We start from the raw sequence: 22,977 nt of genomic DNA on the forward strand, positions 1-22,977 counted from the left end.
GCCTCTTTTTTTGTTCTTAAGATTGATATTTTGTTTGCAAGATTAGCACTGCAAACTATTCCTGAGGACTTAGATCTACGAGATGACAGCCTACTTAAAAATTTAGACATTAGATGCATACGAAGTCTTAATGGTATGTATGTACTGATTTGTATATCAGCTTGTCTAATCTTTAAATAACTATCCTAGGTTCCTTGATACTGTACTTGTGGATTTGACTGAAAATACAGCAACTTCATAGCTGGAAATAAAGTTCTTGCCAGTTTTGTATACTTTTCTGGAGAGAAGGATTGTTGCTTTTTGGCCAGACTGTTTATGATTTTTTTTCTCTTGTTTGGTTGGTATATGGTTCTAGAAATTAATGGGACTTGCAAGACTGTTGTGTGAAGCATTACCTGTTTTTATAAAGATGTGTTTGTTTTTTTTAACTTGTGTTTGCATAAACATGCATTAAATTGGTTCAGTGATAAATTGGAGATATCAAAATGTTGTCAGTTTGAGGTCAGTTCATTGTGTAACCCTTAATTCTCTATAATAATTTCATTTAAAAAATGGTTATTTATGTACAGGATGGTAGGAGTTTCAGCCTGGCCAGAGCTTGAGGAGGAAGAGGAGCATGTTTGCATGAGGAGCTCTGATTATTGTTACAAATTAAAAACTTCATAATTTGACATCATCACATCCACTTAGCTGTTTTTTGAAATTCACATCTTGTGCAATCTCTAGAATTTGTAGTTGCCTCTTACTTTAAAAGTAGTCTTAGATAATACTATTTTCTTCCAAACAGCTCTCTGCAACTTAGTAACAATGAAGTACTACTTATTCTGTATTATAAGGCCCCTAAAATCAAGCAGTTAATATTGCCATCTATAATGTTACAGTCTTAAAATATGCCATAAAACTAGTAGTAGAGCTAGTGTTTGTTAGTAAAAACTGTTAGTAAAAACTGTTAGTAAAAACTGTTAGTAAAAACTGTTAGTAAAAACTGTTAGTAAAAACTGTTAGTAAAAACTGTTAGTAAAAACTGTTAGTAAAAACTGTTAGTAAAAACTGTTAGTAAAAACTGTTAGTAAAAACTGTTAGTAAAAACTGTTAGTAAAAACTGTTAGTAAAAACTGTTAGTAAAAACTGTTAGTAAAAACTGTTAGTAAAAACTGTTAGTAAAAACTGTTAGTAAAAACTGTTAGTAAAAACTGTTAGTAAAAACTGTTAGTAAAAACTGTTAGTAAAAACTGTTAGTAAAAACTGTTAGTAAAAACTGTTAGTAAAAACTGTTAGTAAAAACTGTTAGTAAAAACTGTTAGTAAAAACTGTTAGTAAAAACTGTTAGTAAAAACTGTTAGTAAAAACTGTTAGTAAAAACTGTTCTTTGTAGCCTGGTCTTTAAAATTCAAAACTTTGACCTCTGGCTGGCAGGTTTTCTGTAGGTTCATGAGGACTTATACCATGAAGACTTATGCATGCACATTCCATGATACACTTCATCTGTTCATATAACAGCAGAACTTGTTTGTTCCTTCAACAGCTTATATAGTTCATTAATAGCAAAAAAATCAAGTAGCAGTCCAAATCTGTGGTTATGCACTCATGAATTGGCTGCCTGAGTGTTGCCATAAAACACGAAAAGTGAAAAGAGGCACATGAAAATATGTGAAGCTTTCTAATCCAAACCAAAATTGATCAGAATAGGAAGGGAGTTTCTAGCATGCTTGTCTAAAAAGTTTGGTAGTGTTGACAGTGGGGGAGGATAAGCAAGCAAAAAACTTTGGAAACAGCAACTGTAATTAATTCCTTTTTCTTTTGCAGGTTGCCGGGTAACCGATGAAATTCTGCATCTAGTACCAAACATTGACAACTTCAGGTTAACACTGAGAGCTATCAAATTGTGGGCAAAACGTAAGCAGTTATATTCCAAAATTTGTCAAGTCTCCACTACCTCTTCTGGTTACTGACATGTTTCTGCTTTTGTGTTTCTCTTCTCGATCCACAGGCCACAACATCTATTCCAATATACTAGGTTTCCTTGGCGGTGTGTCCTGGGCTATGCTAGTAGCAAGAACTTGCCAGCTTTATCCAAATGCAATAGCATCAACTCTTGTACATAAATTTTTCTTGGTATTTTCTAAATGGTATGTTTTTTTTGGTTTTTTTTGGTTTTTTTTTTTTTGTTTGTTTTTAATTTAGATTAAACTAAAATAAAATTGTTTGTAGACACTAAATTTTAGTCCTGTTTTTATGGTACCATTTTCAGCTGTTACCAAATTAGGTTAGAAGCATTGTTTCTGCCACCAGAAATTGTCAGATTAGTTTTTCAGTAAATCATCCAACATATCTCCTTTTTAAAGCATCCAAACCAAAGCCACCCAGTTCTTAATTAAAATTTTCTCATGTAGTTTTTGTAATTCAACTATACTCTTCAGATAAAATATTTTTATAGTACAAAATAATAGCTTATACCCCAAAAATTCAAGTCTTTTAACATTCAGGTACTGGGATAATGGATAAAGGAGGTATGCCGGTATCTGGTTTAGGCACATAGCTTAAATGCAATTTAAGAGAACCAATGGCAAAAATGTGGGTTTTTAATCTTTTACCACTGTAAAGTGGTAGGTGTTTCAGAATTACATGCCATTTTATACTCTTGAGCTAGTTAGCTCAGAAACATGTTTTGAATAACTGATGGAAACATTCCAAGTAAATTTAGAACAAATGGGACAAAAGTGAAATTTGCAGATTAGATGAGAACTGTTTTTCTTGAAAGTCCATATTTGCATACCTGAATTCTTCATGAGACACTGACAGAATCACCAAGATGTTGCTTTCCTCCAAGTATAGTGTCTTTTCTTCTTAATGGGAAGATAATTTGCACACTTTCACTGTCTTGTATTCATAGGCTTTATAGCCTCCTTGAGGTATGTAGTAATATTTTGCCACACCAAGGTAATAGAGGGGAATTGGTTGCAATCTCTGTTTAATGTGTTTCTTGGAATTCTCTCCAGTTTGTACATGCATAGCATAGGAGCATAATGTACAAATTCCAAGAGATTAACTGACTTCTGCTCTTTATAGGAAGATAATTTTTATTCATGGGGTAAGATGAGTTGGAGAACAAGTGTTACTTTTTAGTGTTTAATTGAAAAGGTTTCTTTCTCTCTTGATTATAACGTTCTTTTAATACATATGGTTTGTAATGATGCTATATGCCTGTAACTGTGCTGGCTGTTTGTTCTGTAGTTTGTCCATGAAACAGCTGGCTTAAAGATGGACTCAATGTCAATCTTCACAGAGGAATTTATCTTTGATGAATATATTTCAGGAAGAATATAGAGGAGTTTTAACTAGTTATCTAAACCAGTGGTTGTAAACCTTCAGGACTACAGAAAATGCCTTGTTCTGATGCCTTGGAGGAGCTAATTGCAGTTGTGTTGTAGTTCAGCAATACAGCTTATTTAAACAGCCCCAGTTAGACCAGCCTAGTCGTGAGGAAATGGTGCTTTATTTTGAGAGAAGATTTAAGATGGATCACATTCAAAAGTGTTGTTTGTGTATCGTACATGGTTGTATCCAGTAGTCTTATTCAGTGCTACAATCTTTTTGAACAGGGAATGGCCAAATCCAGTGCTATTGAAACAGCCAGAAGAATGCAATCTTAATTTGCCTGTATGGGACCCAAGGGTTAGTGTGTTATTTTTTCCCCTCTAAGTCACACTGTACAATAAATTCGGTTGCTTAAAAAATTCTAGGTGAACTTCATTGTGGGTTTATTGAACTTAATGTTGTGGTGTTATATCTTCATAGGTAACCTCTTATTCTCCTGAGTATAGAACAAAGTTACCCTAATTTTCTGAATTGACTGCTTGAAGCACACTTGCTAAACAATGTACTTTTTCTCCCAATTTTTGCTATAAGTGATCATAATAAAAATTCAGCATAAGTAGTTACATGTCTTAAAGTGATGCATTTTTGGAAAATACCTAATCTTAAAATAGTTTGCTTATTACTTAAAGCCTGTTACTTTTGCATGTATCTTGAATTCAATGCAAGTTACAGCAAGATAGGCTTGGTTCCATTTAGTTGTGGTAAAGTGTCTTTTCATCTTGCACCAAAGAAGATAATAACTTGAAGTCTATTTAGTTGTTTTGTGTATTGTTTATAATACTTGATCTCCATCTTTGTAGCACTTACATTAAGGATATTGGACATGTTTGTCCTTCAGGCAGTCAGTGAAACAAACAGCTTGCAGCAGATGCATGGCTCCCATTGTGAGCTTTCAGTAGGACATAATATGAGTGTGCTCAATGCTGTTTTGTCAATCATAGTATTCAGCTAATCTTTATTTTGGGGAATAGTGTAAGCATCAGAGGTTGAGTTGTATTCCCTTCTGTACTTCAAATCTTTTTTTTCTGATTGACAATAGTTCACATTTAAATATGTGAAGCAGTTAAAAACATGTTCTTGAGTCTGTTGTTCCTGAAACAGGAAGTTTGAGGTCAGTGTGTGATGGGAACTGTTGTAGTAACTAATCAAAGTGGGCCAAGGTAATGGCAGGGGTTTATCTTTTGTTTACCTTCTACAAGATTGTTACCCTAATAATATTTTAATGTACTTTGGTGTGTATGTTGTGTCCTTTCTTTTTTTGTTACCCTGTCTGCTGTTAAATAAAAGTACGTTAATGCAAGTGATGCTTCTGTCAGGTTCCATAGAGCCTCTTTTCTTAAAATGGCTCTTAATTTTCAGTAGTGTTACAGAAATAAAGTGTAAAATATCTTTCACAAGGTCTGAAGACAGTCATTCTGCAGAAGGTGGTCATGTGGTGATGAGGTGTCCTTGGTTTCATGTGATCACAAACTAATTCCTATTGAAGAGGGAAATTGTTCTGTTTGGTTGGCATTTCTGGATTTGGAAATGCCTGCAACTTGATGTGCTGACAGGTTACAGCCCTCCCACATCACTGTTGTTCAGAAAGATGTCCTTTGTGAAAGCATTTTTCTTGTTTTCTAAACTTTCTCTGTACTCTTGCTCTGCAAACGAAGGTCTCTTAGAACTTAAGACTTGGTTGTAGTAAAGGGAGAAATCCAAATTTGTTAACTGATGTGTATGCTTGAAGAAAACTGATTGGCTGTTGTTATATGTAGGTAAACCCCAGTGATAGGTACCATCTTATGCCTATAATTACACCAGCATACCCACAGCAGAACTCTACGTACAATGTGTCCGTTTCCACACGGATGGTCATGGTTGAGGAATTTAAACAAGGTAAGTATTACCTTATGCTCTCTATATAGATGTTCTCAGATGGATTTAAAATAGTTTTATTGTGGGTATGCTTTGAAAGGGGGAGGTGGGTGGATGTTAAAAAGCTTATTGTGAGACTGTTTTGAGGGAGGTTGAACTTGGCCTGTTAAACTTAACAGTGCAAACTTAGTAGATACTTCTGCAGGTCTGTCCTTCACTCTTAGAAACTGAGGGTAATGAAAGAGGGTGCCTTGTGCTTTGAAAATAAGAACTAATTGTATAATAACTTAATTTTAGTGGCTTAGATTGTTACATGAAGGATTAGCAATAGTTCCACTTGGTGCCTGTTTCTAGGCCTAATATAAGTCACTAGACTCTCTTGAAGATGAGTCCTCTGGATTTGTCCAAGTAATGAATAATTATAGCAAATAAGGGAGATGTTATCAAAGCAAGAAGTAGATTTGATGCAGGGAGCAACTACAGCTAGCTTTCTCAGAGCAGTATCTTAATGACTCACTCTTTCTTTGCCTTGTAAAATGCCTTGCACAAGGGGTGATCTAAGGGAAATATTGTAAGAGAAAGATCTGTTGTCTTTGAAATGAGTAGTTTGTGTGGCATATGCAAAAAAAAAACCAAAATGGAGCTGTGTCACACCACTGAGCAAAAATATGGGAAATAATCAGATCAATTAATATACGTTTCTACACAGATTGAGTTTTTTAAATAATATGGTTTGTTTAACTAATGACCAATGAAAGTATGACTGAATTATAAATCTTGTTGATAAATTGCTGTGAATTTAAAGGGAGGAAGTAATTCTTAGTGGATTTTGCTTAGTTAACAAACTGTCTTTACTCTGGATACTAAACTGTATTTTTTAAAAAAAGTTTAAATATTTTTTTTTTATAATTTAGGTCTTGCTATCACAGATGAAATTTTGCTGAGTAAGGCAGAGTGGTCCAAACTTTTTGAAGCTCCCAACTTCTTTCAGAAGTACAAGTATGTATTTTATGGCATGGCAGAATATTTAAAGTTTATCAGTTGAACTACCTCATAATGCTCTGTAGCACAGGATCATAAATATACATACATTAGATGCCCAAAAAGTGTTTTGTTAGGATTTGTTTCTAGCGTGGGAGAGGGAATACACTACTGTCCTTTCTCTTGGAAAGTATATAATCTCCTCAGGTACATTTTGTGTCCTAAACCTGTATTTGAGAAACCTGAGTTAGTTCCTGAGCAGATATTTAGAATGTCACCAGTTAACTCTAGGTTTGACTAATAGAAATATTCTTTAGTCCTGTCAGTAAGCATTCTAACAATGAGCCTTTCCAAGGAAAAATATGTTAAATTATTCTGAAGGTCAGTACTTAAGATGAATAAGTACTCAAAACTTGTGTTTTCTTCTGTCAATATAGTCAGCAGTTTACTCTGATAATAAAAGGTATTTTTGCAATTGTGTTGACTAACTACCAGTTGTACTAGTTATTAATAGATTTTTTTCATTAAAGTTTAAGGCTCTTGGATCTTATATTAACTCACACTTAGCTTTTCTAATTTTGTAATGTCTCTGAGGGAAATACTGAAATTCACACTTCACACTTTTAGGGTTTCTAGTAATATACTTGTGGGGCAGAAGCTTGTTAAATGTATACGGACTTGCTGAAAGTTGTATTTTTATAATAAATATGGATTATTAAAATATGGACTACATCTTCTTTGCCCTCAGTTGAAATTGGAGACCCGTTTTTCTTGAATCAAGATCAAATATATTTTACACTTGTTTGTGTTGAGTGGTTGGTTGGTTTTGTACTAATCTAAACAAGATTGAAATATACAGTTCCCCCATTAAAAGAGACTGATGACCTTCATAACGTGTCTGTGTTTTGTTTCTATACCTTTTGCATGATAAAAGCTTTAAAACATTTGGATGGCTTTTATGTTCCTTGGAGCTTAAGATTTAAAACATTTTAAAAACACTGTTAAATTATATTATTTTTTGAAGTAAAAAATGGTCTGCAGACAAATCAGTTTCTGTTCAAGAGGTTGTTCATAAGTTTCCCCGTACATTTTCTTAGTTTCTTTCAAAAGCAGAAAAAAAAAAATAGGAAGCTTTTATTGTCATTTGAAATAATCTCCATTTTAATACAGGTTTTTGTGTACCAGCGTAAGCCATTTTACCAGGTGTTCCAATAAAATCTTCTTTTGCTCAACATTATATATCCAGGTTTTCCGTTTTGCACAAGATATCTTTGCTCTATTTTTTTAAAGTACGGCATGGTATTATGGAGTCTGCTTTAATTTAAATTACCCAGGATTTTCTCTGTTTTCCCTTAGGTTGATTTTATAATTTTGGTTAGTAGTCTTTACAAAGTAAATAATTGTATGCAGTCTGTATCTGTATCCAGTAAAGTTACATCTCTTGGTCAGTTCTCCATCTGAAAGATATTTGGAATTTTTTTTCCCTCTTCACACTCTTCTCCTGTTTAAATTGTAGATGCCTTGTCATGTTCTGCTGAAATTCATAGCAGTGTGTAAATGCTCTGCCAGATAAGAGACCATCTGATCTTTGCTCTGAGACAAACATTTCTTTTAATCTCTGAAAGAATAACTTCAGTAATCTGTCACTCTCAATGGCAATTAGTTGCTGAATATCTGTTCTTCATAAGCACTTTTGACTTGCTGTTTGTGTTTAAAATATACCAAGGAAATCTATAGGCTACTTTAGTAGGAGCAGATTAGAAATCAGGAAAGCAGAAATCTGCTTTTAGTTACTTATTTTTTTCTTACTTTTAAAATATCAGCAATTACTTGGAGCTGGGGAATTGCAACATGTATTGTCTGCCCTTCACGTAGGTTTAAATTTTTAGAAGGGAGAGGCAACAACAAAGAATGTGTAGATAAGGTGTTTTATAGGGAAATGACAAGAATTTCAAATGGATATGAGTTTGAAGTGTTGCATGAGAGTGAAATCCTTATAGCTTAAGACCAAGAGAGCAGGATTTTGAGAGAAGTAGCACTCATTTAATGAGCTCTAGCATATTCTTTCTATGTTGTTAAGAGAATTCTGCTAAATAAGAAGAATATACCTTCTAAAAAGGTCACCTAAATTCTTGGCTTCATAGGACTGTAAAGTACTGAATAAAAGTGTAATTCCCAGACAAGTAATAAAGAAAAATTGAAATTACATGTTCAGGTGTTCTCAGTTGGTATTTTTTGGTTTTTTGGGGTTTTTTTTTTGTTTTTTCTTTTCCTCCAGAAAGTAATATGACTCTAATTTGGGTAATTTTTTAGAAAGGTGTGTTAATGATGTATTATAATTCTATACTATCTACATCAGATTATTTTTATGAAACTAATTATGAATGGAAGACAGTGACGAAACATCCCAGCCCCCAAACAAACAAAACCTCAGACTGATGCACTTTAGAATAATACCCAGATTCTAAATGACACCATTGAGAGGCAGAAGCTTAAGCTAAGACCTTTTTTTCTGTATAATGAAGTGATAGACACTTCTGAATTACACATATGCTTTGTGATAAAACTATGAATGAGGCACTGATAAAGAAAACCTTCTATTAGCAAAATTTAGCAGTGAGACCTTGGACTCTGAAAACTAAGGGTATCTTCATTTTTAATACAAATTATTTAATTGTATTGAAAAAGGTAGAAGGAAATTTCTAGAAAATAATTCCCTCTCAGCACTAACAGCTGGCAGGTGAGAAGAAATTAGGTCTTTTTCAGCAAACACTACCTGAGGAAAAATAGTTAGCAGTCACTTATTTTATTCATAAATAAGGCTTAGGGTTTTTTTCTCAGTATTTACCAGCTAGTTGAGGCTTTTAGACATAGCCAAATTACTTTCTTTTTATGTTGTTCTTCAGAAGTTTGTTTCACAGGGATGCTTTTAGTAAGTAACTGGGAAACTGATTTCTTCAAATATTTGCAGGTTTGAATTCTGTCTTTTTTGATTCAGATGTGGTTAAAAATATCAAAAAGCTTAAACATTTTCATGTCTACTGAATGAAACATTCTGCAGGTGTGCGATGTGTGTGGTGTAGGAATCTTTGAGAAAGTGTAGTGTTCCTTAGAATAAACCAACATTAGTAATTATACAGAATTCCAGGTCTCTTATCTTTTTCCATAACATTTTCCTGTGAAGCAGTTAATACTGCCATAATGCAAAATGAAAAGGTTATTTTATCTCGGTGTTGTTCAGAGCAGGGAAGATGTTTCTCCAGATTTCTCCCTTGCAGTTCCCTTGTTTCATTGACATCCCCTGACTGAAACCAGAGGATTGTAGCATGTAGCAGGATTTTGGCTCTTGCCACCTTAAAATAAGTAGAGAAACATGTAGCTGCTAATTTGATCTGTTGATTTGGATTTGCTGTTGTGATTTGAAGGCCTGTGGTACCAGAGAACTCTGTAGCATCATTTTCCAGTGTCATTGACCTTGCTTCCCTCTACGTGAGCTATATGCTAGGGACTGGTCTCTTGTGTTACTTCTGTTCTTTAAATCTTGATTGAAGGTACCTAAATATGCCATATCTGTATAGAGTAGTGCAGCACTGGATGACTTAAGATGTTTAAAACTTCCCAGCTGAGCTTCTGAAAAACCTGCCTGTAAGCATGTGAGATTGCCTCAGTGCCCTCATTAGAAACTCAAGCTAAAAGTTATCTTTTCCCATTCTGCTGTCCTTGGATTTCTTTGTTTAAAATACTGTTCTTGTTTTGTGTACTGTCTCTTTGAAATCTGCTTACAGTGGTTATACACTGAATATCCTGGAAAATAATTCAGAGTTTAAGAATTATCATCAGAGGAAGCATTCCTTATGAAATTTCAGATAAGTGCCTTCAGAGAATTCCAAAATGCAGATAGAAATTTTTAAACCACATTTCAAAGTGTTACTTTGGATTTTGAGCAAATGCATTTGTGCTAACTACTCTTCTCACTATTCAGAAATAATGTTGCAACTAGGACAGCAGACATGTAAAGGTAGTTGTGACCAATTTTTCTCTTGATATGTATAGTTTAATCTCTGATCTCATCAGGTGTTAAAATATTTCAACTAGTGCTACATTCCTAACCTTTTATTTGAGGCATTACAGTGGAATTGCAAATGGCCCTAAACTCCAAAATATTTTGAAGTCTGTTAGTCATACACTTGTGACATAGCCCCTTTTTCTACCTAACAAAGCTTAATTTCATGTGAGGTATATACTTAAATGAACAATCTGTCTTTTACAATGTAGAGTTTACTGCAAAGTTTTAATATTAAGGCTTGAATGTCTAGTTTTAGAAATATGTATAGAATAGCATATTGTCTTTATCTCCAAAGGCATTATATTGTACTCCTAGCAAGTGCACCGACAGAAAAGCAGCGACTAGAATGGTGAGTAATCCTTGAGATTTAAGCAAAAAAAACCCCACCCCAACCCCCCCCCAAAAGCAAAAGCAGAACCTCCCTTCCCCGCCCCCAGTCAACCTTGGACAAGGGAGTATTTAGTGTATCAGGTGTCATCTTAATGAATGAAAGTGGAGCGTCAGTGTTTCAAAATTAAATGGATGAAGACTGTAGAGGCTGAAAAAAAACCCAGTAAAAATAAAAAAACTGGGGAGTGAAGGCTGTTGCTTGAATTTTTCCTTAACAGGAGTCTCAGATTTACTTTACAAATGCCTTGTGCACTTTTTTTAATAAGCAGTGTGAGGAGGTATGTTTTCAATCACGTGAAATGCTGTTTCTCAAAACAAAAATTCCCCAATTCCCTTTCCCATGTTTCTGCTCTTTTATTAGTGAAATTCTAAGATTGGCAAGTATTGGGAATTTCTTTACCTCTAAAATTCGTGATCTGAAGCCAAAAGAATATTGGATAAATATGTGGTTGTCCTTTCTAACTGCCTTTTACTCGATGCGTAATGTCTTGTATTTAATTCCATTTGTGAAATCAGGCTGCAGAGAGAGCTGCAGGGCATTCTTAAGCTTCCCTTGTCAGCTTTTGTAATGCCTTAACTGAAATTATTGATCTGAATTAATCTGACGTGCACTAATTCATTAGTGGTCTCAAGTATTAGTATAAGGAGAATGTTGAGGATTTTATCCTGATATGTGATGTTGGATACTTCTATTATTTCCTGTTAATGAGATGTTGCTAATAAATGACATTTATACAGGGTGGGCTTGGTGGAATCAAAAATCCGTATTCTAGTTGGAAACCTGGAGAAGAACGAATTCATTACACTGGCACATGTGAATCCACAGTCATTCCCAGCACCCAAGGAGAATCCTGACAAGTAAGCACAGCTATTTTCTTCATTTAGTAGGGAGAAACTAACTTAACTAAAACACAAATTCATTAATAAATAAATGGACATTTTTATAGAATCTTAAAAGGATTAATTTTTAATGACAGCACCTAAAGGCAAACAAATGATGCTCAGCTCTTCTTAAGTAATATTTAAAATAGGTGTTATTTAAATTAGGTACTCTTTAATTGTGTATAAGAATGTCTCTAAATCAGAAAATAAGGGGAAATTATTTTTGTTAATAACTGTATTAATTGCATAATTTCCCGCCAACCTGTATAAGTTACTACTACTTAGTTGATGCTGTTTTAATTGTGAGGAAGCACTGAGAATGTGGGAGAACATCAGGCACTATACAAGAGCTCTTGAGTAACTGAGTTCATTTAATGTTATAAAATTTAGCAATTGGGATGAAGATCATTGAAATCATAATGGCTGTGGTTAGAATTTGTCAGGTTGTGGAAACAGTGGAGATAGTATTAAGTGCTTCAGATTGTTGAGGATTTAAAATGTTTTTTTACTCCCTCCTCCACTCAAAACAGCAGTTCCAGGTGTGTGTGGGTGGAAAATTCTTTTAAGACTTTTTCCAAGATAGCATTGTAATTAATTTGTTTGGAATCATATTTTTGTGTGAAGTGTGAGAGTGGGGGAGGAATTTGTCTTTACTGGGATATGTGAAAAGCCTTGTTACTCTTGCACAGGGCCTTTTCCACACAAACTGCTTCAAGTACAGTATGGGGCTACTTTTTTTTAAGAGGTTATATAATTGTTACACATGTGTTCCTAGTAAAACTGGATGAAAGCAGGCAGCACCTCCTCAGCACCAGTTTAATGAGTGGATATAGCTACAACTGCCTGCATAATCAGAGGCTCCAATTAGCTCTTATTTCAGAGGACTTGATTCAGGGAATACTTCCAGCAAAGGTTATCTTTACAGGATATACAAAGGACATTCATTCTTTCACCATCCCGTGTAAAGGGGAGCTGTCAAAGGGAGGGTTTTAACTGAAACCTGCAGTTTGTGGTCAGTTACAGCTGAGAGATTTGAGCATTGAAGACACGTTTAAGTTGCAAAATGGAAGTTGCTTTATTGGGTAATAGGTTCTAATTACTTTCAGTGCCTTTATAGTTGCTATGTCTAGTTGAGATCTGGTTATTCTCGTGCTAGGAGCTACATGAGAGTATCTATATGGGAACACAGTTGAATGGAGTAATCTACTGATGATCTAAGTTCATTTGCTGGGGGTAGGTGTCTAGTGTTTAATGACATATTTGTGAATGAAAAAGAAATATTGTTAGACAACTTGAGTTTTGCGTTTCTATGTCCAGTTAACTATTGCTACTAGAGCTAGAAAGTACAACTGTTGTCTATTGCAGCAAATAACTTATTAAGCTGTTTAATTCTGTCAGTATTACATGACTGTTTTTTATAAATTTTTCCAGGGAGGAATACCGTACAATGTGGGTGATTGGGTTGGTGTTTAAGAAAACTGAAAACTCAGAAAATTTAAGTGTTGATCTTACCTACGACATTCAGTCTTTTACAGACACAGGTGAGTTTTGCTTTCTAGGTGTTCTGATATTAACAAACTTTTTGAAGTTACTGACTTTGCTCAAAATGAAGTCTTTATTCATAATGCTCATAGCAATAGTAGAATTGTATCTACACAGAGGGTTTCAGCTGAGGAGTTGAAGGTTTTATTTCATGAAACACACTTTCAATGACTTTAAATGTTCCTAAGTCTAGTTAGGATTTAGACTAATCACTTTCAGTTTGTTCTCGTTTAAAAGTGATAAAAATTATCCATACATCTTGCAGATCTCACTAAAAGTGTGGTACACTATTTTGTAATCTTTATTAAACAGATAAATTAGTTATCATACACAAGCTAGCAAGCTTAACCTCAAAAATTTGAGCAGGGTTTAATATTTTTGTTACTTGTTGAAACTAAATTTATCAGTGGATTAACAAAAATGTCTTTTATTCCATGGTGTTTCATACTAGATAATTGATTCAGTAATCTTTACTTTCATGTCTGACACTCGGGGGAAGAGAGCTTTTTGATTTCCTGATGTTGTGTTGTGGGTTTTTTTTGGTAATCTGAAATTAGTGTGGGTCTGTCTTCATTGTTTTTAATCCAGCCTAAAGACTTCTTTTCCCTGTCTTTTGGAATAGATCCTAAGATTTTATCAGAAGTAACTATTTTCCAGGATGGAATGAAAGAATAGCTTGTTTTTTAGTGGGAGCAAGGGGAGGAAGAGAGACATGAAGAGTGATCCAGGTTTTTGTTGTATGGAAACTTTGATAAGACCTAATGTCAGGAATATGGAATGCTTTAACAATGTCTGGTTCCATTGAGCATGCCTATACCTTAGCTGTTACCACTGTAGTTTTTTACAGAGAGGCTTTATGAGCTTCTTCAATACCAAGAAGTGGTGCAGTACTTGCTTTAATACTCAGTATTCATTCAGCTCTTTGTGTGCCTCTCTCTTAACACCTTTTTAATTACCTGTTCACAGCCTATTCAGTGAGGTTCCTTAATGTTTGTAGAATAGACAGTGAATCAGGGAGATACCGCTTGAATTTTTTGTATTTAAGAGCTACGGAACCGTTTTGTATTCATACATCTGCCCCAGCTTTTGTTCAATGTTGTGGAGACAGTCAGTGTGGAAGAAGAAGCTTTTCATTTTTACCTGGCTTTACTTGAGCCCAGCATTCTGGGTTCCAGTGCAGTTCTTGTACTAGTGCTTACCATGGTGACTTACCAGAAGCACATGTTTTGAGGTGAAGAGAAATAACTTGTCATACTAGACAAAATTAAAAGAAACAAATACCAACCAAACAAAACCACCAAAATGGCCATATGAAATAAAAAAAAAAAACCAAAACCAAAAACCAGAGCAACAAAAAAGCTCAAGAAAACAGAAAAAATCTAAACATAAATTACTTCTGTATAAAAATGTAGTGATGTGTGAGTTGCCAGAGTAATTTTAATACATTAGGTGGCAAATGAGCACTTAACTCCTGAATTAAAACCCATTTGTTGCAGGAGCTGCATAAATAAAATCACTTGCAAAGAAAATTATTTTATGTAAGTGCTGTAATTCTTATGAGAAAATTTTATTTTCATCTTTAATCTCTTTGAGATGAAATAAAAGAGTTTGCTTCTGAGCTCTTCTAGTTAAAACTTATCGGAAATACAGAGAACTGTGTGCTTGCAAGACATTTTTCTTGAAAAACAGGTCACCTGTTTCCAAACTAATGTTTGTGTTTGTACTATCAGTGCTGGCATGCTAGGCAGTTTCCCTTTCGTCCTCTAGAACAAGGAAACATTATTCTTGTTCTTGAGGGTGATAAGTGCTCTGAAATGCAAATGGTTTCTGCCTGGGCAAGTAAGTGGACTTTACAAAATGCTTCAGTATGTCTTACTGTTATTCTAATTGTAGTTTACAGGCAAGCAATAAACAGCAAAATGTTTGAGATGGATATGAAGATTGCTGCAAGGCATGTGAAGCGTAAGCAACTTCACCAACTGCTACCTAATCACGTGCTTCAGAAAAAGAAAAAGGTAAACTTCTGAAATATATGAGAGCAATAAAAATACTATTGCTCTCAAATTTTTGATTTTTTGGTTTACTAATTTACGTTTACTTAGATGTTTAGGTTTACTAATCAAAGAATTAAAATCACATTTTGAGATCCTAATTTTACCTGCAAATGATCTCATTTGAGTGTAGCAGTATTATTAGGTGCACTGAATATAGTACTACATTTCTCAGAGCATCAACAATGTGGATAGTATGTTGTCTGGCTGGGTAGTTTACCTGTGGTCATATGAGAATGGTAGCATTAGTTTTTAATTAAGATGCTGTGTTGGATTATTGTTAAATTTCAGTTGAGTCAGTAAGAAGGGGTGAAAGTTTGAATTGAACAGTTCAGTATATTTCAAAATCTCCACTGCTTTGTATTAGCTTGATCTGAGAGCAATACATGTTTGCTTGGATTTTTCAATAGCTAAACTACTGCTACATATTCTGTTTAAGTATAGCTGAATAACATGCTTCATTTCTATAGCTGTTTTACATTGAATGCTGTTTTAAGGACTAGGAAGTCTTTATTGACACCAAGTGTAGATCTGTTTCAGAAAACAATGTAATTATTAAGTAATATGTCACTTAAAGTAGTAGTACTATGTCAGAAAAGGGTTTTTCTTCTCCATGGATTAAGTTCAAATCCTCTTTAAATTCTTAAAAAATTTACAAAAAATTCTTTTTATGTACATCAGTTTGTTTTGATGTACATCACTTACTTTAAAGTTAATGAAAGTATTTTGAAGTCCACAAAACCAAAGAAATTTGAAATAAAGCTGAAAAATATAATAATTAAATACAGTAACAGTTTCTTTTTGAATGTGATTGATTCAGACAAATCTGTACCAGAGTTGTGAACGTGAAAATGTCAATGCTTGTAGTGAGAGGATAGTGGATTATTTACATGTAAAAGGATTTGAAAACTGTCCATTTAAGTTTGCATTTTTAGCTAACTTAAATTTCTTTTGATTTTTAAACTTTTAATTAGACTAACAGAATTTTCCTTTGCCTTGTGGCTTGCAGCATTCAACAGAAGGGATCAGGTTGACAGCTCTGAATGACAGCAGCCTAGACTTGTCTATGGACAGTGATAACAGCACGTCTGTGCCTTCGCCTACCAGTGCTATGAAGACAAGTCCGTTGAACAGTTCTGGAAGTTCTCAGGGGTAATGAAGACTTTCAGGCTTGTTGCTGTTCTCTTCCTGAATTACTTGTGTTAAACACGTGGCAAATACTGCACACATGTGATACCACCGTGGGAATGTTCTAAATTGGATGGAGATTGTAAACACTCTTATTGCAGTTTGAGCACTATAGCAAAATTTGGGGGATAGGGAGCAATGATGCTGAACTTGATGAAGAATTATAAATTTGGGTAAAAATGCTTAGAAGAAAATGATGATAGAAAAACTTGGGACCTGCAGTAGGAGGTTGTGAGAAGTAGTGAGCAGATAGTTGTGAGGGTGAGGAAGTATTTTGTGAGTTTTGGCTCCAAGTGCGAGACAATAGACAAGTTTAGATTTTCTGTCTGGGAAATAAGTAGTGCTCCTGCTGTTACTGATGATATCTATGCAAATTAGGCTTAGGACCATAATTTCCCCTAGTTTCAAGGTGTACATATTAAAGTTATCTTAATACTAACTTTCTGTATTAAGTCTTTTCATACCTTAACTCCAGTTTACCGCAATAAGTGAGTGTACTCTCTTCTTTCAAGGGTCCCATGTTTGTCTCTTTGATACACATAGAAGTTATCATCAATCTCCTACAGACCAGCAGTATTAGTCATCTATTATAGGATGTTGTATAGGATGAAATACCTGATTTGGTCCTTTTGACAGAAGTTCTTTCAGTTAGTCTTCCTCGGTAAACAGTTAACAGTAGTTGATACCACTATCTCTGCTACTGAAATAAATCTGTCTTACCTAGGATGTCACAAGTGAAGTGGAAATTGCCTTTGGCTGATTTTAGACACACACTGCTTCCCAGTTTCTTGATGATGGAAAAGGGATCATTTTTGTGATTGGTCACTTGAAGCTCCAGGCCTTTGTTTGGGATGATTTTAGACTGAAATTATCATTGTAATAGTGTGTGTAAATTAAAACCAAACTTTTTATTCTGATTCTTCTACACTGGTTTTGTTTCATCCTTCAGTAAATAATTGTTGTGTTTTCCCATGCTCATTATATGGGTGGACACTGCCTGAATTTTTGCCTGTCTTTTAAATACAGCCTTTTTCTGGTCTCAAAACTGTCATTGAGTGATTTAAATTCAATATTTGAAACAGCTTCCATTGCTTGTGTTTGGTAGTAGATTGCCAAGGCTCACTTTTACCTTTTTACTGGCATAAGTTCTGCTCTGTAACGTAGGTAAAATACTAGCTGTGGTTACTGGTAACACATGATGTGATGAAAGGCAGATCATGTAACACCATAGCTTTACTAATATCTTCAGCATTTCATAATTTTTCTCTTTTTAGCAGAAGCAGTCCTGCGCCAGCTGTAACAGCAGCATCTGTGACCAACACACAGGCTTCTGAAGTCACTGTGCCACAAATAAATTCCAGTGAAAGCTCAGGGGGTAAGGAAAATGGCATAGCATATTGTTTCTATTGAATTTTTGGAAATGTTTATAAGGCAGTTTTTCTTCCAGCTTGAGTCTTCTAGACTTTGCATAACACATGCTGTAATGTGTTCTTCTTCATACACATAGTTCAATAATTTCTTAAGGATTCAAAAAATCAGAGAAATATTTGCTGTGACATTTAATTCTTTAATTCTTAGAGATTTATATTTGCTATGCACAATAGCGATAGTGTTCCAATGACCTAATGTAGGTCTGTAGTTTGGTTAGCTAAATGAAGAAAAAAGTATCTAAAGCTGGAAGAACAATTTTTATATTTATTTTTAATTCATTTTGTAGTTAAACTCAAGGTGGTTCTGTACTGTCTGTATGTAGTCTGTCCTCCCATGTTCCCGCTCCTTGTGCTTCATGAATTTGATTCTAGGAATGCGAAAGACTCAGATGTAAGCAGAAACACCTGTTCCTTACTGATGTCTGTTCGGATATTCTCACTGCATGTGCTGACTTTATCCTCTGTTTTCTGCAAGAAAAAGTACACTTTACTTAAAAATTTAAATTTTTCACTCCTAAGTCAAAGAATAAAAGCATCTGGTGAAAATGTTTTCTTAGAATCAGCTACTCTTCTTTTTTGATGGTGCTTTAGTGTACAAGGAGCAAGTCAGAAATAGATGGAAAAGGGGAGCGACTGGTTGGCCTTTCAAAATGAAATCTCTCATTCACTCTTGACATGTGGCATGGTTTAGTCTTACTTCTCTCTGGTTTTTATCGTGTCACAGGTGCATCAATGTGAGTTAGTTTGTCCATGAGCACTAAATGGAGCTTAAATGGTGTGACTGGTTTTTGGATTTGGAAGCATATCAGAAGTTGTTCATTCTTATATTTTGGTTAATCAAAATGTTAATCACCTGATAGTTGTTAATGAAAAATTTCCTCAGTGTATTTTTTCTCATCCTGGAGCATCTCCCTATGTGTGCTTATGGGTTTGAGGTAGGCAATTGATGAGATAGAGCTTTGTCATATGGAGCGTTTTTCAAAAGGATGTATATAATATAAATTCTTACTTGATGCTCTGTGATGACTTCATATTTGTCACTAGATAAGCTAAGCCTGAGAAGTGATAAAGTTAATTTTTGAGTGAAAAAGGGAGTGTCAGATTGCTCTTGGATTTGATTTAATGCCGTCTTGGCAATGTGTATATATGAATACAGAAGCAGTAGAATTTCCTTAGGTATCACAAATACTACAACTGTATTATACAGAGCTCTGTCTGGGCTCATAAAGCCTGCCTTAAGCAGGGTTAATTAGGCTAAGCAGAGTGTCATTGCCATGGCTACCCTATGTCTGGTACAGGAATTCTTTCTCAGAATCATATGTTAAGGGCTTGGAATGGACCTAAAAAATCATCTAACCCCGACTCCTCCTGCCATGGGCAGGGACACTTCCCACTAGACCAGTTTGTTCAAGGCTTTAACTGACCTGGCTTTGAACACTGCCGGGGTCAGGGCATCCAAAACCTCCTTGGACGACCTGTTGCAGTGTCTCAGTACCTCACACTAAAGAATTTCTTCTAATACCTAACCCAGATTTCCCCTCTTTCAGTTTGTGCCCACTGCTCTTTGTCCCATCACTACAGTTCCTGACAAAGAATCCCTCTTTGGCTTCCCTGTAGGCCTGCTTCTGGTACTGGAAGGTTGCTGTGAGTTCTCCATGCAGCCTTCTCTTCTTCAGGCTGACCAGCCCCAATTTTCTCAGCCTCTCTTTGGAGGGGAGGTGCTCCAGTCCTCTTATCAACTTCACAGCCTCCTCTGGACTTGCTCCAACAGTTCCATGTCCTTCTCCTATTGGGGACACCAGAACTGTACACAGCACTCCAGGTGGGGTCTCACAAGAGCAGGGTAGAGGGGAAAGGTCCCCTCCCTCAACCTACTGCCCAGACCCCTTTGGCTGCAGCCCAGGGCACGCTCGGCTGTCGGGTGTGAGCACATTGGCCAGCTCATGCTGAGTTTTTCATCAACCATGGCCCCCAAGTCTTTGTTCTCAGGGACTTTGTCTCAGTCACTTCTCTGCCCAGCCTGTGGGTGTGCCTGGGTTTGCCACAACCCAGCCACAGGACCTTGCACTCACTCTGTTGAACTTCAAGAGGTTTGCATTGACCCACCTGTCCAGCCTGTCCAGGTGCCTCTGGATGGCATTCTGTCCCTCCAGTGTGTCAGCTGCACCACACAGCCTGGTGTCACCAGTGAACTTGCTGAGGGGGCACTCAAGCTCAAGAATGAGCTTGAAACTGTGCAGTGTATGCACACTTGCTGTTCCAAACATGATGCTACACCATTAACTGTACCACTTCCTTGATGCCTGCTTGATGTCAGGGGTTTTGATTAGAGACCAAAAATACCAGTGATTGAACTGAAATGATTGTGTCAATTCCTCTTGTTGAAGGTCTTTAAATTGTTTGTCCATAGGTACTTCAAATGAAAGCATTCCTCAAACTGCCACACAACCAGCCATTTCTCCACCACCAAAGCCTACCATCTCTAGAATTGTTCCCTCAGCGTATCTATTAAATCCATCACCAAGAAGTTCAGGAAATGTTGCAACAAAAATGCCTAGCCCTGTCGCAGCAGTGAAAAGGACATCTTCTCCCCATAAAGAAGAGTCTCCTAAGAAAATTAAAATTGAAGAGGTATTTGAGATTTTCAGATCATACCATAGCAATGTTCAAAACTTTGAATATTCATTTCACCCAGAGGGCTGATTCTCATATTCCAAGTTTCAGAAATTTCTTATTCTGATTGCATTGCTGCTTGATGTTTTCAGCTTGCCAAGGTGTTAGTATTTTTATTTTGTTGGTATTCATCACATGACACATTACTGCATTAGCACAAATGCTTAGAATCTAGATTCTTATCTTAAAAGTAATTATTTTGGTAAGCTTGTAATATGCTAAGTCTTACAACTCATTCTGTCCTTTTAAACACTTTGACCTTATTTTCTTGTTGATTTTTTTAAAATACAATTTTATGATTTGTAATAGTTTCTGTGTTTGCTTTTCAGCAGGATGAAATAAGTGAAGATACTAGCTGTATAGATTTGAATGAACATGAAAAAATGGAAACTAAGGTATATATGCCTAGACTGTATAATTTTGTATATATTATTTGGGAAAATTACTGTTTCTCTCTAGGAATGACTAAGAGTGTGTCTATATCTAGACTCTCCAGTAAAGATATCAAAATTAAAATGACTACAAAATTAAAATGATATCTTATTTTTTTAATGTTCATATCAGTATTGATGGAGTCCATTGCCTGCTGGCATGCTAAGTTGAGCCCGAATCCATAAACACATAGGATTGTCATTTCTTTGCTGGTCAGTACATGATATTAAGCATGATGAAAAAATTAGTCATGATATTTATATTTCAGCTTGTTATATTAGATCAAGGATGTGTCAATATGCCATGCTTTTCCTGCATCCCAAACCTGATGTATGTCAATTAGTGGAAGAGCAATTGTCCTATGTATTCTGTTTGGAGTTTGCATGTCGGGCTGAGCATCCTAAAGCCAGCCACCTTGTTCACTTTTTAGATAAAGAAATTTCAAGTGATAGTAAGTAAATCTTCTGTGCAAGTGAAATTATAGTGTGAAGGTACAGCAATCTTTTTGGGGACTTAGGAGATTCAGTGTGCCTCTCCAGTGTCTTGTAATTAGCAGAAAATTTTTCTACCTTAGAGGTGAACAGAAAGGTTGACAGACTCTTTTTAGCCTTATGATAGCAGCTCTCCAGTTGGAATTCTGCAGTTTTTATGGGGCACATTCTGTTGTCTCTGGAATACTCTGAAAGTTACGCTTATGCTTAAAGTTAAATGTAAGTTCTTTGGTTTATAGCTTCAGGAATTGTATCTTGTTAGGCAGTCACCTTGCAATGTCTCTGAAGTTAAGATAGGTGAGGGCAGAAATACATGTAAGCACTTAATCCTCACTTCAAAAATAGATCCTCTGGATACAGATGATTATAAAAGACATAGGTAATCCTGTTAGTTTTTATTGGCAGTCTCCTCTAAGTCTTTGTCCTTAATATTTATGGTGGAATTAAATTTCTTAAATTAACATAAACACAGGTTTTCATCCATTGAAATGCGTTCCTTTTTTAGGGTGTGTTCATAGTACACTTTGAGCTAGCAGACTGTTTTTATTAAAATGAGAATGTGCCATTGTCCTGCTTTAGTCCTGTAGTCCCACTGTTTTACCTGCAAATCAGTCTCTGACACTCACCTATTCATTCAGAAAGCTGAATCAACCCATTAAAGCAGCAGGAAAACTTTACTGGCAGAATGGCAAAAGCTGTGGAAAAGCTGTTGAATTTTTAAACAAATTCTGTAGCTTTTCACATAATCCTCCTTGATAATACACTTTTTGTCTTTAGTGAGTTGAGTGACATGTAATGTTTTGCTATAGGATTCTGTATAAAAGGTGTTTATCGGTTAAATAAATGACAGCTGATAAGTGATGTAGCTTGTGTTGATGTCAAATGCCTAATAAGTGAAACATTCTCCAGTGTGGTGATTCCTTCCTAAAAGGAAGGGTGTCAATGCAGCAAGCATCAATGCTTGCATTTTTCTTTTGCTGAATATGCACAATGTAAATCGTTCTGGAGTGCTGGGTGTTGTATATAAGTAGCTCATTGGAAGTGGTGTAACTGTGGTGATGCTTTTGTTTTTTTATTTTCAGGAGCAAGTTGAGACAGAAGTGAATGTTAATTCTCAAACAGAAACTCTTCAGACAACTTCTCTTCAAGCTCCTCAGGTACTGTTTATAAAAGCAATGCTGCCGTGTAATGTATTTATGTGCTAATCTGTGGTGAAAGAATTGAAACTGAAATGAGTCCAGATGTTAAAAATAAATGTATAATTTTAAATAGAAATCCATTTTATGGTAAGCTACTTGTTACTGTCACAATTTTTGTTTTAGATAGTCATTGATCTTACTGAATGTGCATTGTAGCTAAACATGTATGGCTTGCCATACAAACTGACTGAAGCTGGATTTGCTCTTCTGAATTGTGCCTTCAAAGTAAGGGGCTCAGTTTATTCCTTTGAGCTTTGCATATCACAGAATAATCCTTTCTAACAAGAAAACAAATGCTTTAAATAGCTGCTGCTCAAAGATCTCCAGGTAGAGGTTGAGGATATCTGAAATGTAACTTCAGATTCTGATATTTGGTATGAGACAAGTTGTAAGTTTGTCACTCCTTAGCCAGCTGGT

At 35.4% G+C, this 22,977-nt stretch overlaps 1 protein-coding gene across 7 annotated transcripts in view; it reads left to right on the forward strand.

Annotated features, from left to right (window-relative positions):
* PAPOLA (poly(A) polymerase alpha) overlaps positions 1-22,977 on the forward strand; it is a 43,685-nt gene that overhangs the window by 16,926 nt on the left and 3,782 nt on the right. For 2 of the 7 annotated variants that reach the window (XM_058807585.1, XM_058807589.1), the window contains 15 exons: positions 22-133; positions 1,807-1,896; positions 1,991-2,129; positions 3,603-3,675; positions 5,136-5,256; positions 6,150-6,234; positions 10,578-10,631; positions 11,411-11,530; positions 12,986-13,095; positions 14,990-15,111; positions 16,157-16,299; positions 17,610-17,710; positions 20,176-20,396; positions 20,768-20,833; positions 22,444-22,518. In XM_058807585.1, the coding sequence (XP_058663568.1) occupies positions 22-133; positions 1,807-1,896; positions 1,991-2,129; positions 3,603-3,675; positions 5,136-5,256; positions 6,150-6,234; positions 10,578-10,631; positions 11,411-11,530; positions 12,986-13,095; positions 14,990-15,111; positions 16,157-16,299; positions 17,610-17,710; positions 20,176-20,396; positions 20,768-20,833; positions 22,444-22,518 (1,632 nt within the window). Of the gene's footprint in view, positions 1-21; positions 134-1,806; positions 1,897-1,990; positions 2,130-3,602; positions 3,676-5,135; positions 5,257-6,149; positions 6,235-10,577; positions 10,632-11,410; positions 11,531-12,985; positions 13,096-14,989; positions 15,112-16,156; positions 16,300-17,609; positions 17,711-20,175; positions 20,397-20,767; positions 20,834-22,443; positions 22,519-22,977 lie in introns of those variants that run through there. The other 5 variants (XM_058807588.1, XM_058807586.1, XM_058807587.1 and 2 more) reach the window with 5 other exon arrangements.

Source organism: Ammospiza caudacuta, chromosome 6 (genome assembly GCF_027887145.1).
Source record: "Ammospiza caudacuta isolate bAmmCau1 chromosome 6, bAmmCau1.pri, whole genome shotgun sequence".
Lineage (NCBI taxonomy): Eukaryota > Metazoa > Chordata > Aves > Passeriformes > Passerellidae > Ammospiza > Ammospiza caudacuta.